The sequence below is a fragment of the Tamandua tetradactyla genome, chromosome 5, assembly GCF_023851605.1.
Source record: "Tamandua tetradactyla isolate mTamTet1 chromosome 5, mTamTet1.pri, whole genome shotgun sequence".
NCBI classification, from domain to species: Eukaryota; Metazoa; Chordata; class Mammalia; order Pilosa; family Myrmecophagidae; genus Tamandua; species Tamandua tetradactyla.
In genome coordinates this window covers 23220298-23236960 of record NC_135331.1, presented here as the reverse complement: position 1 = coordinate 23236960, position 16663 = coordinate 23220298, and the positions used below count along the sequence as shown (strand labels likewise).

At 49.1% G+C, this 16663-nt stretch overlaps 1 protein-coding gene across 1 annotated transcript in view; it reads left to right on the top strand.

Moving 5' to 3' along the window:
- Positions 1-1048: 1048 nt before the first annotated feature.
- WSCD2 (WSC domain containing 2) overlaps positions 1049-16663 on the top strand; it is a 53464-nt gene continuing 37849 nt past the window's right edge. Inside the window, exons 1-2 of the mRNA XM_077159106.1 lie at positions 1049-1887; positions 12825-12939. Of these exons, the coding sequence (XP_077015221.1) occupies positions 1503-1887; positions 12825-12939 (500 nt within the window). The 5' untranslated portion in view covers positions 1049-1502. The remainder of the gene's footprint in view (positions 1888-12824; positions 12940-16663) is intronic.

Sequence of the window (16663 nt, the reverse complement as noted above, 5' to 3'; positions counted from 1 at the left end):
TCTCAAACTTCTTTGCTCATTTCCATCACCTGAAGGTTTCCCACTCCGCCGGCAGTTCTAGATGCAGAGTCCTGGGTCCTCACGGTGAACCAGCCTCCTGGGTGGTCCTGGGTCGCCTGCTCTCAGGTTGTGCTCTGAGAGGTGTGAACGGCTGCGAGTAACAGAGGCTGTGGAGATCGGGCTGCTGCTTTGGGGGCTGTCTCTGAATTCCCGAGGGATGTCTGGACCACAGGGGAATAGGAGGAGAGTCCCAAAGACAGTGGCTAAGAGATCAAGTTTGGGTGTGGACAGTCTTGAGTTCAAATCCCAGTGCCACCACTTACCATCTGCGGCCTGTTTTCTCACGTGTAAAGTGGGGGAAATAGTACCGTGATAGGAGAGGCGAGGAGAATAAATGAAATGACCCACATGGGGGAGGGGTATGTATTGGATCCCTCCTACTAGAACATAAGCTGCTCGAGGGCAGGGACTTGGTGTCCCTGGCTCACGGCTTTGCCTCCAGTGCCTAGAACAATGCGTGGCACATAGTAGGTCCTCACTAAATGTTTAATGGGGGAGAAAAAAAGAATGGATTTGATCTGGTTTAGGTTCATCCAAGTCAATGAGGCAGTTCAGCAATAACCTAAGAAGTACTTTTTGGATTTAAAGTAACCCATGAACTACTATAAATTTGACAAATATGTAGGAGATGTGGCACAAGGTATCCCACCTGCCTGCAAGAACCTGTGCTTGTGTGAGACAGAGTTTGTCCAAAGCTAGGGCTCAGTAGGATTCAAGTCCCCCAACAATTTCCAACTTGATTTAATGGAAGATTAAAAAAAGACAGTGTTTTAGAAGATTCGGGATTAGACTCCACTCCAAGTATGCTTTGTCCCACTTGTGGCTCCTTCTCCTCTCCAGCCTCTATGCCCTTGGGGATGCTAAAGAACTCTCCAAATTCTGTGCCTCTGTGATGACGCATCTCATGTCTGTCTTTGCTGTTTTGCAGGTGAGCCCCGATGCCAGAGCGAATGGAAGCTCACCCATGTCTGTTTCCACGAGGAGGACACACAGAGCTTGGTCCCCGGCTGGGGAGGAGACCGGAACCACGGCCCTCGGTGAAATGATCCAGCCCTGACAGGCCCAGGGAGCTCTGAGAAAGCGCCAGATGTGACCGGTGACCCTTGGGATCCTCTTCCGACTGAAAGCATATTTTCAAAGTCCTCTGGGAACTCTCCAAGGTGAAGTAGATGTAGAAAAATGGGACCAACTCCAGAGTGTCCTGTCTCTCAAAACCCTTTGTTTTTGCCCAAAAAAGGTCAACTTGACCTCAGGGCCGGTGGTGACCTTTCTCCCTTCTCCGGGCCTCAGTCAAGCTCCGGGCTTCCCCATCTCCCGTGGTCCTGGCAGTCACCTTGGCAGAAGAAATAAGAAGGAGGATTCCCGGGGCTTCCATCCCTAAGACCATCCTCTCCGGGTCTTCCCAGCCAAGCCCCAGCGAGCCAGTCCGGAATGGTCCCGCCATGGCCAAGCTCTGGTTCAAATTCCAGCGGTACTTTCGCCGGAAACCCGTGCGCTTCTTTACCTTCCTGGCGCTCTACCTGACGGCCGGGAGCCTGGTCTTCCTGCACTCGAGCTTCGGGGGCCAGCCCGCCGTCCCCCAGCACCAGGCCAGCCCTGCCGCGGGCGCCCCGGCCGAGGCTGCCGAGCTGCCCTTCTTGGGCGACTTGCACCCGGGCAGGGGCTTCCGGGACCCAGGGGAAGCCTCGAGCATCGCCCGCAGGTATGGACCCTGGTTCAAGGGCAAGGACAGTGACAGTAACGAGCGAGCCAAGCTGGGCGCCTACGGGGGCGCCTGGAGCCGAGCCCTCAAGGGGAGGGTCGTGCGGGAGAAGGAGGAGGAGCGAGGTAAGAGGGGGTGAGCACCTCGGGATGACGGGTGGTTGAGGAGGAGGGAGGGGGCAGTGGTAATCAGTGTCTAAGGAACCAGCCATCCCTTGGCTATGACTAGAGATACTGAGTAGGTTTCGTTGTTATCCCCATTTCACAGGGGAGAAAACTGAAGCTGAGAGGTTAAGCAACTTGTCCAAGGTCACACAGCTTGTTAATGGCATCCAGACCCATGGAGTTCAAAGTCTGAGCCTCCCCCACAGTCTTTCCTGGTCCTTGTTAAGCACACATGAAAATGAAAGCAGCTGGCATTTATTGAGCACTTATTATGTGCCAGGCAGTTCTAAGCACTTTACACATACGGGATTATTTACTTGTCACAACAGCTCTGTGTGGTAGGTGGTATTATTCCCATTTTAAAGATGAGGAAACCGAGGCACCAAGAAGTGATGTAATGGGCCAAGGTGACATAGCTAGTAGGAGGCACAGCTTCTGCTCTGTCACACTTCAGCTTCTCAGTCTGCCACGCTGGGTCCTGTGATGATGGCTCTTGGGGCATCACTGCCCTGGGCGTATTTCATTGTGTTTGCTTAGCTTTCCACAATCAAATAGAGCTTTTCTTTGTGAGCATACCACTTCCTTTGATTTTCACTTCACTTCGTGGGCTTGAGCAGGGGATATGATCCTGTGGCCAGTTGACAGATGCAGACTGAGGTTTGCAGAGGGGGAGGCACTAGCCCAAGTCCACACAAGAGGTTGGTAAGTGGCAGCGCTGGAGCTCAGATGCAGACCCATCTGGTCTGAATGCTTAACTCTCTGTGACTGTCTCCCAGAGGCCCTGACGTCTGCTCCTCTGGCCTGTGTACCGGGGAGGGACCCGCAACTCCTGCAACGCGTGTGATTAACACGAATGGACATTTTGGAAACCCTGGCCAGATGGTTTGGGAGACTCAACCACCAGTCAGGGCAGAAGGAAAATCTCGCTTGCCTTTGTGTTCCCTGCCACATGTCCAGCTTCCACTGTGATTCAACCAATGAAAAGCCCCTTCTCCCACCATGGAAGTTGGGTGAAAGGAGGGGGACTTGTCCTGGGGAACACATTTCCCTGTCCCAGTCCCTCTCTGTCTCCTGGCTCGAGAGCCATATAGAGGACCTTCCCTTTCCACCCTCAGGGATTTCCTAGAATTCTCCCTTTTAAAGAACCCAGTTTCTTAGGGAGGCAATGGAGAAGATGGGAGGTGGAAGACCAGATCAGGGGACTTGGATTCCTATCCCAGTCCCACATCAACCAGTTAGCTGTCCTAGGCAACTGGCTCCACCTTCTCACACCTCAGTGTTGTCATCTCTAAAATGGGAATAATGATCCTTGGCCTCCACCCCCACTCCAGGCTGAGACATCGGTCCTGAAAGCATCTAGACCAATGCTTGGTACATAGGTTCTCAGAGGTGTTTATGAAATGCTCCTTGAGTCTGTCTAGGGAAAGAAGCCCATCTTAGGGCATGGGTGAGTTAGCTGCATCAATGGGGAAATCTTGATATGGCCGTGGTTTGCTGTCTACCCTCTCCACTCATCAAGCCCCATCTCCACCAGGTCTCTACAAACTCCATCTGGTATTTTGAAGGCCCCACGGTTGTCACAAGTCTGCATCTTAAGTTATGCTTCCATAACACTTAGGACAAATTCTGGTCTCCTTTCCATGGACCACCTCTTCAACTGCATCTTGTATCACCTCCCCCCACCCCATCTTGCTGTCAGTTGGACACACCAAGTCCATCCCCTAAGGGAACATTGTATATGCAACCCCTTCCATCTGGAATGCTCTTCCCCTAGATCTTTGCATGGCTCCCTTCCTCTCTTTCCTCGGGTTTCAAGTCAAACTTTTCCTTTCCATTGATGTTTCCCTGGACTGTCTTAACTAAAGTAGCCCCACTTCCTACCTGGTCACAACCAGATTTTTATTTATTTTCATCATAGCACTTATCATCATCTGAAAGCATCTTATGGGGTTTCTTCCATGTTGACAGCCTGCCTGCCCGCTAGACTGCCAGCTCCACGAGGGCAGGGATGTTGCCTGTCCTGGTTGCCTCCATCAGCACTGGGGACAGCGCCAGGCACAAAGATGGCACTCAGTTCCTACTTGGGGAATGGATGAAGGGTTTGATGAATGAATGAATGAATGAATTCCCTCTGCCTGGAGAGCCTCTATAGGTTTATCTCTACTTTTCTTCTGGTCTCAACTTAGCTCACCTCCAGGAAATTGTCCCCCAACCCCCCTCGAGGCTTGAGCAGACACTCCTCCTTGATGCTCCCTAACATCTAGGCATGGGGACGCATGGGCTTGGGGGACCCCTGAGAGAACAGGAGTTCCTTGGGGGCACAATTGCTCCAAAACCAACAACACCTCCCTTTGCTGGAAACATTAAATACCACTGCCACTACTACGGTTATTATCATTGCCACTTCCCGAGCACCTGGCCAGCCACTGTCCTAGGTACTTTTCACATATTGTCTGAAAGAGTAAAATGCTTATCACATCTCAGGGCACATCCAAGGTCACTGAATAGTAGCTGTCATTAGTAATAGTAATAGCCAATATTTATTAAAGGATCCCTACCTGCTAGGGATTGTGCGCCAGACCCTGTGCTAGGCCTTGCTATGCTGCTCCGTTATTTTGTTTAGCGCTCATGACAGTTCAATAAGTTAGGGACTATTGTTATCCCATTTCACAGATGGTAAAACTGAGACCTAGAAAGAAGTCACTTGCAGGGAATAGTTGTTTTGTTGTTTTTAAGATGCCAGGGAGAACCCCCCACACCTCTTTTTTTTAATGTCTGCATTTCAAACCACCTTGTAACTAATAACGCTTCCAGGGGTGGGGGATGCACTGGTACAACGCCCTCTTCCTTTTCTTTTAATTTTTTTATTTTTTTTAAGCATAACAACATACAAACACAAACATTCTTACCATATGATCATTCCATTCTTGGTATATAATAAAAAACTCACAATATCATCACATACTTTTATATTCATCATCATGATCATTTCTTAGAACATTTGCATCAATTCAGAAAAAAAGAAATAAAAAGAAAAAAATCATACATACCATACCCTTTACCCCTCCCTTTCATTGGTCACTAGTACTTTAATCTACTAAATTTATTTTAACATTTGTTCCCCCTATTATTTATTTATTTTTAATCCATGTGTTTTACTCATCTATCGATAAGGTAGATAAAAGGAGCATCAGACACAAGGTTTTCACAATCACACAGTCACATTGTGAAAGCTATATCATTATACAATCATCTTCAAGAAACATGGCTACTGGAACACAGCTCTACCTTTTCAGGCAGTTCCCTCCAGCCTCTCCATTACACCTTAACTAAAAAGGTGATATCTATATAAGGCACAAGAATAACCTCCAGGATAAATGCTCGATTCTGTTTGGAATCTCTCAGCCATTGACACTTTATTTTGTCTCATTTCTCTTTTCCCCCTTTTGGCCAAGAAGGTTTTCTCAATCCCTTGATGCTGAGTCCCAGCTCATTCTAGGATTTCTGTCCCACGTTGCCAGGAAGGTCCACACCCCTGGGAGTCATGTCCCATGTAGAGAGTGGGAGAGCAGTGAGTTTGCTTGTTGTGTTGGCTGAGAGAGAGAGGCCACATCTGAGCAACAAAAAAGATTCTCTGGGAGTGACTCTTAGGCCTAATTGTAAGTAGGCTTAGCCTATCCTTTGCGGGGATAAGTTTCATGTGAACAAACCCCAAGATTGGGGCCTCAGCCTATTGCTTTGGTTGTCCCCACTGCTTGTGAGAATATCAGGAATTCTCCACTTGGAGAAGTTGAATTTTCCCCCTTTCTCACCATTCCTCCAAGGGAACTTTGCGAATACTTTTTTATTCACTGTTCAAAGCACTCTGGGATTTATCGGGGCATCCCTCTGGACAAACCTACAAAATCTCATGCCCTACTCAAGGTTCCATGCACTTCTGGATACAGCAGAGTTAAGGTACTCTCCCTTCACCTCAAGAACATGATCTTTATAACCCCTGCTGACCACCAAAGAGGGCATTTTGGAGACTGAGCATGAACACCTAAGGGAGAGAAGATACAGCCCCTCTCACCCCTCCCTGCCCCCACCCTGGGGCACCCGCATGGAGGCTGCCCCATTTCCAGTCTGGGACCCAAGGCACTGGGAGGCCAGCGGCCCGAGCTTGAATGAGGGCTGCCTGACGGGGTCTCACAACAGCCCAGGACGCCGTCAGCAGGGCCCCCACCCACCGCTCCCCCCCCCCCCCCCACTATTAGCTCAGATATCCTGCTCGGGGTGGCCTCCCAAGAAGAGCTTTAACATGGCCCGGGCATGCTCGGAGCCCCGGGGTCTCAGGATGCAGCCTGAGTAGGCCCTGCCGCCCTGGCGGTCAGGGGCGTCTCCCTGCCTGCAGCGCCTGTGAAACGTGGCCGTGGAGTGAACCTCGCCCCACACGTAGCCGGAGCACTGGGCGCCGTGCCCCCCACCCCAGGGGCCTGAAGGGCGCAGGATCTCTGGGTTGGCGGTGTGCACCCCCAGCAGGGACTGCCTGGGACAATGTGGGCCACCGCGGCGAGCACCATCGGGCTGGCCAGGCCGGACTTGAGCAGCGTCCCCAGCACTCCTGGAGCGTGGCACCCCCACTCTTACACCAATGGGACATTCTCAGCCACGGCTCCTTCTCCCACACCCAATTCTCCAGCATCTGTGGGGCCGTCTCCCCAAAGTCTAAGCTGAGGTTGAAAACCAGCTCTGTTTCATTCCAAAGTTCGTGACTCTCCTACATCATGCCAGCCAGCCCCCTACCCCCCAGAAATCTTAAAAAATTTGTAAAAATGAATAGAGAGAAGGAAGAAAAAATAAGAAAGGCGCCCCAAGCCCAGGGCTCTCAGCAGGCAGCCTTTGAAATCAGGTGGCATTATTAAGAAAACACAAATCCAGCCTGTGCTTGATTAACTTATGCAGAGTTCAGTGAGGAAAGACAACATATTAGATTAGCGCTAATAAAAACGAGACGCGTCTCTGACCTGATGCCAAACGCATTTGGTCTTCTGTGAAGTCGGTGAAGGCTCTGCCTGATGCGGTGATGTGGGACTTAAGCTGCAAACAATTCAGAACCCAGCACAACCTGGGAGGGGGCGGGGTAGAAGCTGCACCCTGGCTCACAGGGCTGGGTGGGAAGCCTCATTTCCTGCATGGGACTGGCTCCTAGGTCCTTTACCTCACAAACAGGCTTGTGAAAGCCTATGCTTTGAGCAGTCAATTCAGGGTTCGAACCCCACCCAGTTCTGCATTTTGTTGGCTGTGCATGCTTGGGCAAGTCGCTTCACCTCTCTGAGCCTCATTTTTCTCCTAGGGATAAAAACTACTTAACCTCAGATGGCCGTTGTGGTTACTACATAAGATAAATTGGTTGTATGCTCTCTATGTACCAGGCGCTGTTCTAAGCATTTTACATCTTATGTCACATAATCGTCATAGCAAGCCAATGAGGTAAATGCTGCTAGAAACTGAGGCACAGAGAGGTTGAATAACTTGCCCAGTGTTATCCAGCTGGGGGAAGGCGGTAAGCCAGGATCATAACCCAGGTGGTTTGAGTCTCACACCTAAAACTTAACCATTACATCACCCCACTTCTGTGTTCAGAGAGGGCTTAGCATGGAGTCTGGCATGCAGTAGGCATTTAATACATGCCAACTGTTATTATTAATATCCTAATTTTTCAGGAGAAAACAGGTGCAGAGAGGTGGTGTGACTTCCCCAAGGTCACCCAGCTGTCCAGGGTAAAGCCAAGAGCCCAACCCACTTTGATTTCAAAGCCTGTGCCATTTCTGCTCCCCCAGCTTACAGGGTGAGTGGGCTGGGCAGGGGAGAGTGGCCAGGGTACGAGGGAGGAGCTGGGGGGATTTAATCTGAAGTTTGGAGGGTACATCAGTGATCCCACTCGCATCTCCTCCTGCTGAAGATGCAGTCACCGCTGGTTACTGAGGCTCTGCCCATGTCGGGGCTGAACTCCCATATCTTCCTTTCCATCTCACATCAGGTAAGAATTCTTGAGCCCCATTTCATACATGAGGCTCAGAGAAGTGAAATGACCTGCCCAATGTCACACAGCCATGAAGTAGCAGCACAGGCATGAACCCAAGTCTGCCTGACCCCAAAGCCTTTATTCTGAACCAGTGAGTTCTATTCTCTCTTTCGTAAAATATGGAATCCCCAGTTCCATTCATTCATGCATTCACTCATTCCATGTTTCCTGGGTGCCCGCTACGTGTGGGCTGAGATGCAGAGACGGGGGATGGTCCAAATTCAATTCTTACCCCAAGGAATATTTGAGGGAAGACAGGCAGGTAAAAGACAAATGTTATTTTTAAAAGATACCTTTTTCCCTCATTATCAAAGTCGCACCTGCTCCTGTAGAAAACCACATAGAAAAAGAGGAAGACGAAAATAAAAATGGACTGGAAGCCCACCCACTGTCCAGCAACAGTTGCCATGACTGCTGTATCGCCTCCTGTTTTTTCAAACACATCATATTACATCCTCCTCGTAGCACTTTTTCATTTTCTTAAAAATCTCCTACAGTGAGCCTAAGTTACCTATACAATTAGGAAAATAATACAGCGCTTAGAAATTGATTTAGAAAGCTGTCATGATGAGATAAGTCAGGGGACCCCATTTCAGTCTTGAGAGTGTCTCATGGCTGGTGCCCTGGGAAAGGAAATAGTAGCTGAGTCCATGGAATCTGCAGGTCTTGACGAGAGAGGAGTGTACATCCCTTCTGCCCCAGGGAAACCCAGGAACGAGCAGGAAATCCCACTTCCTGCACAAGGCACTGCAGCGGTCAGCTGAAGGGACCACTCACCTTCCAGGACAGCAGAGACAGCCCGCAGGAGGAGAACAATTTCTTGAATCTCGAGTCAATGCCAGCTTCTGTGCTAGGGCTCAGCACCAAGATGAGTCTTCCTTAGCGTCAATCTTTAATACCCCGGGAGGATTTGTGTTTCCACTTTTCAGATGGGAGCGCTGTACCTCAGAGAGCTTCAACAGAACCTCAGATCTACTGCAGTGCCAGGCTCAGAACTGGTCCCGTGGACTCCAAAACCCTTCTCCCGGCACCTCCCGGTCTGTGAATTTATCTGCAAGCAATAAATAAACAGGCCTACAAATTTGTTTCATGTTTAGTTACGCTTTCAGCAAATCACCTTTATCTAAGACAGCAAAATTTTACGAAGGCGTAGATTAATGGGTGCAAAAGAGAGAAGCAAAGAAAACAAATATGCCTTCAGGAGGGCTGTTTCCCGATGTGTGCACTCTCTCCCCGGCTCACCCTTGGCTGGAGATAAATCCCCCAGCCGGCGTGATTCTGCCATTTCAGCAGGATTTGAATCGCTGCAGAGACGAGCTGATGGATTGTGTGAACTTGGCCGTGAATCAAGTGGCCCATGATTTGGGCCTTGCTTGCACACCAGACCCTCCCCTCATTTCCAGAAGCCTCTGCTGTCCCCGAAGCAGGAGCTGAAGGTGGGGTCCTGAGAAAATGGCCCAAGAGGGTTTTAGTGGGTTGGCAGAAACCACGCTGATGAGCTCGTGAGGGTGGTAGAAGTCCAGGGACAGGGAAGGACAGTGCAGGCCATGACCTGCACTGAAGAGTGCCCAGGGCTGGGGGGAAACCAAGCTGACACTCCTGTCCCAGCCCAGAGCCCTGCCTACCGTGTGTCCACACCACGCTTCTCCACAGCATTACAGAAGAACCGTGTATCTTGTCTCCCTTCTCTTGACAGATAAAGAAACAAAGAGTCATTTGTTCATTCAACAAGCCTTTGACATCTCTGCGTGAGAGACATCTCACGCAGAGATGTCCTTTCCTGGCCTGGTGGGAGGGTAGAAAGGGGGTGGTGCGGCATTTGCAAGCTCAAATTTGGGGGCAGATGAACCTATCGTCAAACCCCAGCTCTTTTCCCAAGGCCCGATGCACAGAGAGTCCCTCCACCAGGCTGGGACTGGGTAAGGTACAGGAAAGGGAGGGGCAGCTTTGGGGCAGAACCCCAGTGTGCGAATTGGTCTGAGATCCTCACCACTCCCTGCACTCAGGCACTGGCTTCTCTGAGCATCAGTGTGTGAGGGTCGGCTCTCCTTTGGTGGAAAGGGACAAAACCCACCTCAAACCAGCTGAAGCTAAGGAGTACGTGTATTCATTGTTTCATCAAACTGCAGAAAGGGCTGTGCTAGGCTGAATTATTTTTTCTAACATTTTTGTGTAGTAACAGATATAACACGAAATTTCCCATTCTAACCACTTTCAAGTATATAATTCAGTGGCAGTAATTATATTCAAGATACTGTATTACCACGACCAACATCCATTACTCCAGCCTTTTCATCACCTCAAACAGAAGCTCTGAACCCATTTAGGAATAACTCTCCCTTCTCTTCCCCCGTCCCAGTCCGGGTAGCCTGTATCTACTATCTATCGCGATGGAATTTGCTTATTCTACATATTTCGTATAAGCGAGATCCTACGTTACCTGCGTCTGGATGATTTCACTCAACGTGATGTTTTCAAGGTCCATTCATGTTACAGCATGTGTCAGAACTTCTCTCCTTCTTTACAGCTAGGTATTATTTCCTTGTGAGTAGCTACCACATTTTTTTTTCATTTGTTTTTTCTTTCCTTTTTTTTATTAGAACAGTTGTTAAGTTTGCAAATAAATAAATAACATTATTCCCCACCCTGCACAGTTTTCCCTACTATTAACATTTTGCGTTAGTGTTAAGTACCCCGTGTTATATATCCATTTATCTGATGATGGATACCTGGGTTGATTTTACCTTGTGCTGGACTGGATTTTTTCAACAAATGACACGGGACCTTCTCTCTCTTTAACGCTCATCTCTGCATGTCTCTGTCTTAGCTTATTTCTCCTCCTTCATGGGCTGACTTTGGTGCCAGGGCAGCTTTGGGCTTACAAAATGCCAACATTAACCCAGGGGAAACAGATTTCTTTCCCCCAGCTCCAATCTGTAAGAATCCAAAGACAGCATCTTAAGCCTTTCCCTGAACCACTCGCTGTGGCTGCTGGGATGGACAATATAATTGGCCCCGCCAAGATCAGCATCTCCCATGTGGTCAGGGCAGGTAAGAGCCGTTAACAGAAAAATAGGACAAGGGGGTGCTGTGAAGACATGACCAGTGCCCAAAACCGTCCGCCACCTCACTTCACAGTCAGTTTGGACACATGCACTCTCGTTGCCATTCATTTAATTTTCTACTCATCTAACATAATTCACTGTTCCAGATGTAGCCAAAATGCACCAAACGTCATCCCAGGTGAGAACCCCAAAGTTACCTGCATCCAACTCTAAGGCTGGGGCACGAGCATCCTCCCCATCGGGTCTTGGGGTGACGCTTTATGACTCTGAAGATGTGGGCCAGAAGGAAATGGAACTTTCCCCAAGATACCGAGGCTAAAATGGTAGAAGGACAAACTTGGTGTTAAATTGTGAGACACTTACAAACTGTAGAAACTAAGGCAGATGACTTAGCTTCTAATTCCATTAGAAAAGAGGATGGATGTAAGTAACCTGACTAGTTACTAGCCAGAACATATACTATGTTCTGAATTATGGACATTTATCCACACTGGGCCTCGGATCAGTCATCTAAGTGAAAAGCACGAGGATACTAATGCTTTCATTCCACATGGTCATTGCAGAGATCCTGATTTCAAGCAGAAGCAGGCAGTAGTTCACAGCATAGACTCTGGAGCCAGATGACCTGGGGCTAATTCTGGCACCGTACTTATAACCTGCGTTACCTTGGGCAAGTGACTTAACCTCTCTGGGCCTCAGTTTTCTCTTCTGTGTAGAGTAGAGATAAAATGAGGACTACCTCATAGGGTCATTGTAAGGATTCAATGAGGAAATATGCATAGAATACTTAAAGTGCCCGGTCTAAAATAATAAAGTACTGATAATAACAAAAGTAATTTTAAGAAGGCATGGGAAAATACTTTATAAACTATGAAGTGCTGTCCACATATGTCAGAGATGCTATTTACCATGAAGTACAGGGGCATGTTAACTACTTTAGGAAAATTAAGTGTGTGGTTTATGGCTAGAGGACTGTTTTCACAATTTAAAATTTTCCTTTGGATGGAAGCTTTCCCCTTGGCCCACAACATAGACAAACTGTAAAGAGCTCTACGCAGCACGGTGAATGGCCACTTTCTCATTCTATTCATCTTAATTTTGTGGCTATTATATGCAAGACACTATGATAGAAACATGTGCCCATATCATTTTAACCTCACTGGGTAAGTTATCTCTATCACCACTCTACAGATGAAGAAAGCTAGGGCTAGGAGATGTTAAGCAGCTTAAAATCACTACAGCGTGAGTACGAAGTGACAGATGAGAGATGAGGACGTAGACCCTGAGATATCTGAGTCCAGTGAATTTTCCAAGGAAAACTAAATATCTTAAATCAGCTCGTAGAAACGGTAGCATACTGTCCAAGGTCAAGGGCTATGGAAATGCCTTAATATGAGTCTCATCCTTGGAGACACAGGAAGTTCTGCTTGGGGCCTAGTGGTGACCTTGGCTTGCATTCCAGTTGTCCCCAGCAGAGCCAAGGGGCGTGGCTGTCACCCCAGCCACAGGAGAAGGGTCCCTTCCAGGACCCTCAGCCTTACCCATTGTGCTCCCCTTCCCTCATTAGACCAGGTAGGTTCTAACAAGGCCAATGAACTTCTGGCTTTTGTTTCCGGCTTTTGTTTCCGGCTTTCCTCTCAGAGGAAGAAATTAGTACCAAAAAATCACCCGGGCCACACAGCCAGAGTCACACTGGCAAGGCTTCTTCTTGTAACTCTATCAGTTTCGTCCCCCAGCCACATCTGACTTTTCTTCTCTCTCCAAAGCCAAGTACATTGGCTGCTACCTGGATGATACCCAGAGCCGGGCCCTGCGAGGCGTGTCCTTTTTCGACTACAAAAAGATGACCGTCTTCCGTTGCCAGGACAACTGTGCCGAACGGTAGGGCCCTAACATCCCAAGCTTGGTTCACGCCAGACCCTTCCTTCTCGGGTTCCTGCCTGTGGTGTTCTTTGCTTTTCTATGCAAGAGTGTGTTGGAATGTGAGCACATGGCCACAGGAAAGGGTGATACAAGGTAGGGTGTGCATGTGTGCGTGTGTGCACGTGTCCTGTGGGAATGTGTGATCGTGTAATTGTGTGAGACTGTTTCTGGGAGTGAGTTTTTAGGGTACTGGAGTGTTGCTGGTGTGCAGGGTTAGCTGGCTGTTTGGGAAGTTAATGCCAATACTTAATGATTTCTAAATAATAGCCTCTGGGTGGGAATGGGTCTTTATGACTGTGCATGCAAGAGTCCAGAATTGTGTTTGTGAATGCAAGTGCCTGTGATTGCATCGCTGAACGTGTGAGATTGTGTTGAATGTATTCAAGGTTGTGAGGAAAAGCACAATTGGGCGTATGTGTGCATACAGGTGTGAGCCTGCAAGCAAGAGGTTGGTGAGTTGAAGTGGGGGTTCAGAATAGGGGGCATTTAATGGTTTCTCAGTAGCCCTCTGCCTTTCTTCCAGAGAGTCACACTTACCTACCCATGCAGAATTTTCTGATCTACAACGAAGATGTTCTTGATTAGAGCATGCATGGGGTGGGGGGTGATTTTCCAAGAGTAGACACATCCTCAAAGGACTGGTAAGCAGGGGCAGGACCCTGAGTTCAGGCCTGGGCTGCAGAGAGGCCAGGACTGGTGCCCTGCGAGCACTGTGGGACTGAGCTGATCTTCTCCCCTTGCCTCATGGGTTCCCTCCTTCCCCTGGATTCCTTGACCTTGCGATAGCTTGTGAAGAAGCCTCTAAAATGCTTCCTTTCAGTCTCCCAGCCCACTGCCCCAGAAGTCCACAAGCTCTGCTGGCCTCAGCGTACAGCTGGAGCAGGAACACTTGGGGAAATGGGCAAGTGGATGGCAAGGGAGGGACTCTTCTCTGTTCCTAGGTAGGAAACACTGTGTCCTTTCTAATCAGCTGCCTGAAGGACCCACCATTACAATCATGAGCCCAGGATGTCTCCAACTTGGAAAAGACTCTGAGTCCTGGGTGACGTTGCGTCACTAATTTACTTGTCAAACTGTAGGGAGACAGAGGTGAATTCCATACTGTCCACAGGACACTCACAGCCTGAAAAAAGAAGACGAGTAAGCAGAAAAGGGTTACATCATGAGGTGAGGACGGAGCTTGAACTACCACAAGCAGTGCAGACATATAGAGGACGATCTAACCTGTCTGGGGTGTCAGGAAGCCTTCTCAGTGGAGGAGTCAGGCAAGGTGAGCCTTAGAATATGAGTAGGACCTGTCTATTCATGGAATTCAATTAGGTTCAGCAGCTATTGGCTGCTCAGGTACTGGAGATATAGAGATGAGTCATCCACAGCCCCTGGCCTCAGCCTCCAGTTGGGGATACGAGATACATGAACAGGTATGGACAATATAGCAGCAACAGCTCACACTTATCAAACACTCGCCATGTTCCAAGCACTGTTCTAAGTTGTTTGCAAATATTAACTCATTTAATTTTCCCAACAACCCTATCAGGCATGAGCTCTTAGGATCCCCATTCCACAGACAGGGAATTATGGAGAAGTGAAGTGCTGGGCTGGGAGTGTTATACAAAGCTCAAGGGGGGGGTTGTGAAGGTGGAAGGAATGGTGGGCTCATGTGGAGGGCTCAGGAAGTATTACAAAGGTGAACCCTTGAGCCAGAGTTTTGAAGGATGAGTAGGAGTTTTCTACATGGTCAAAACAGGGCAGAACTAGCAGCAGGCTCAGAAGCTAGAACTGAAATATTCTGAACTACTCAGGGGACTCTGGTAGCCAGTATAAGGGTGCACAGAGGATCCAAAGGGAGTGTCAGGAGGAGAAGCCTCAGAGCTGACTCAAACCCACTAATCCAGGGTCTTGAATGCCAACGAATGCATCTGGATTTGACCTGGAGGTCAATAGGGAGCCACTGGACAGTGTTAATTAGGGGAGTGGGCTAAATTCATTCAACAAATATTTATTAAACACATATGCATATATGCCTTGCCCCAGGTTTTAGGTGAACAAGAGCCCTGGGCTCATTGCCCCATGGGACTCATGTTCTAGAAGTGGAAGCCTTGTTTAAAAATAAAACACAGAATTTAAAGGCTCCTTCAAAAAGGAAAATGAAACAGAGTGTTGGGATAGCGCCTGGTGTAAGGGGTGACAGGAGATGGCAGCCCTGAGGAGATCACTTTGATCTCACACTCGAGGGGCGAGGAGGAACGAGCCACGCGAATGGCAGAGACGGCATATCCGAGACCCAGAACCCAGGCCTGGCAGCAGGAATAAGCTTGGCGTGTTGAAGGACAGGAGGACCAGGGTGACTCCCGCAGAGTTGGTGAAGGGAGGAAAGGTGGGAGATGAGGATGGAGAAGCCGTTAGTGGGGGGAACAGAGGGGACAGACCTGGAGCAGTGGATTTCAAGGTTGAGCAGGCATCAGAATCACCAGGAGTCTCATTGAAACGCAGATGGCTGAACCCCACCCCCGGGATTTCTCACTCAGCAAGTCTGCGATGGAGCCCCCCAAATCTGCATTTCTAAGAAGCTCCCAGGCAGTGCTGATGCTTCTGGTCCAGAGGCCACAGTTAGAGGACCACTGCTCTGGTTTTCAAGGCCAGGTGCACAGTAGACTCACCTGGGCAGACCCTTGACGCCCAACCCACTTAAATGAGACTCCCTGGTGCTGAGACCCAGGCAGGCGTTGGCATGCTTGAAATGATCCCAGGTGATTTTAACGTGCCCCTAGGACACAGAAGCTCTGCTGCAGGGGGGTTGTAGGCACAGCTAAGCCATCTGGATGTTGTCCCAAGTGCAACAGAAGCCACTGGAGGGTTTTAAGCCATTGGGGAGAGACACGATCTGTTCTGTTTGCTCGCTTGTCTGTTTTTATTTATTTATTTTTTTGTAGTAACATACCACTCAAAATTTCACACTTCAGCCACTTTCAAGTGTACATTTATTAAATGACACTCACCACACTGTGCCACACCACCGACATCCATGACGACGCGGTCTGCTTTGATTCTTTAAAGGTCCCTGTGGAGAAGACATTTTTCAGGGGTGAAGGTGACAGCAGAGAGATCACCTCCCTTCTCATCCCCAAAAGTCTGGGGCCCTCTTGGGGACTGTCCGGCCACCCTGAGGATACCAGGCTGCCTCCATTTTCCTTCTTTGCTTCAATCCCCAAATTTAGCCTCTTCAACCAACAGTATTTATTATCTCACAGTTTCTGAGTGTCAGGACTTTGGGGGTGGATTTAGCTGGGAGATTTGGCCTCAGCTCTCTCAAGAGAGCTGCAGGGGCTGCAGTCATCTGAAGGCAGGACAGACAGCTCATGCCCACAGCCCACAGCTGTTGACCGGAGACCTTAGTTCCTCACTGCATGGGCCTCTCCGTGTGGCTGCAGAGTGAGCAGTACAAGGGAGCAGCGGTGGCTGCAAGGCATGGTGGGACCTGGTCTTGGAAGTTGCTTCCTGTCCCTTCCACCATATTCTGTCCTTTAGAAGTGAGTCACGAAGCCCAGCCCACACTCAGTGGGATGCGAACCAAGCTCCACCTCCGGAAGGAAGGAGTAGTACAGAATTGGGGTCATGCTGTAAAACCACCACACCTTCCAACCAGTAGGGTCCCCCAGCCTGATCATCCTTTCCCTGGCCC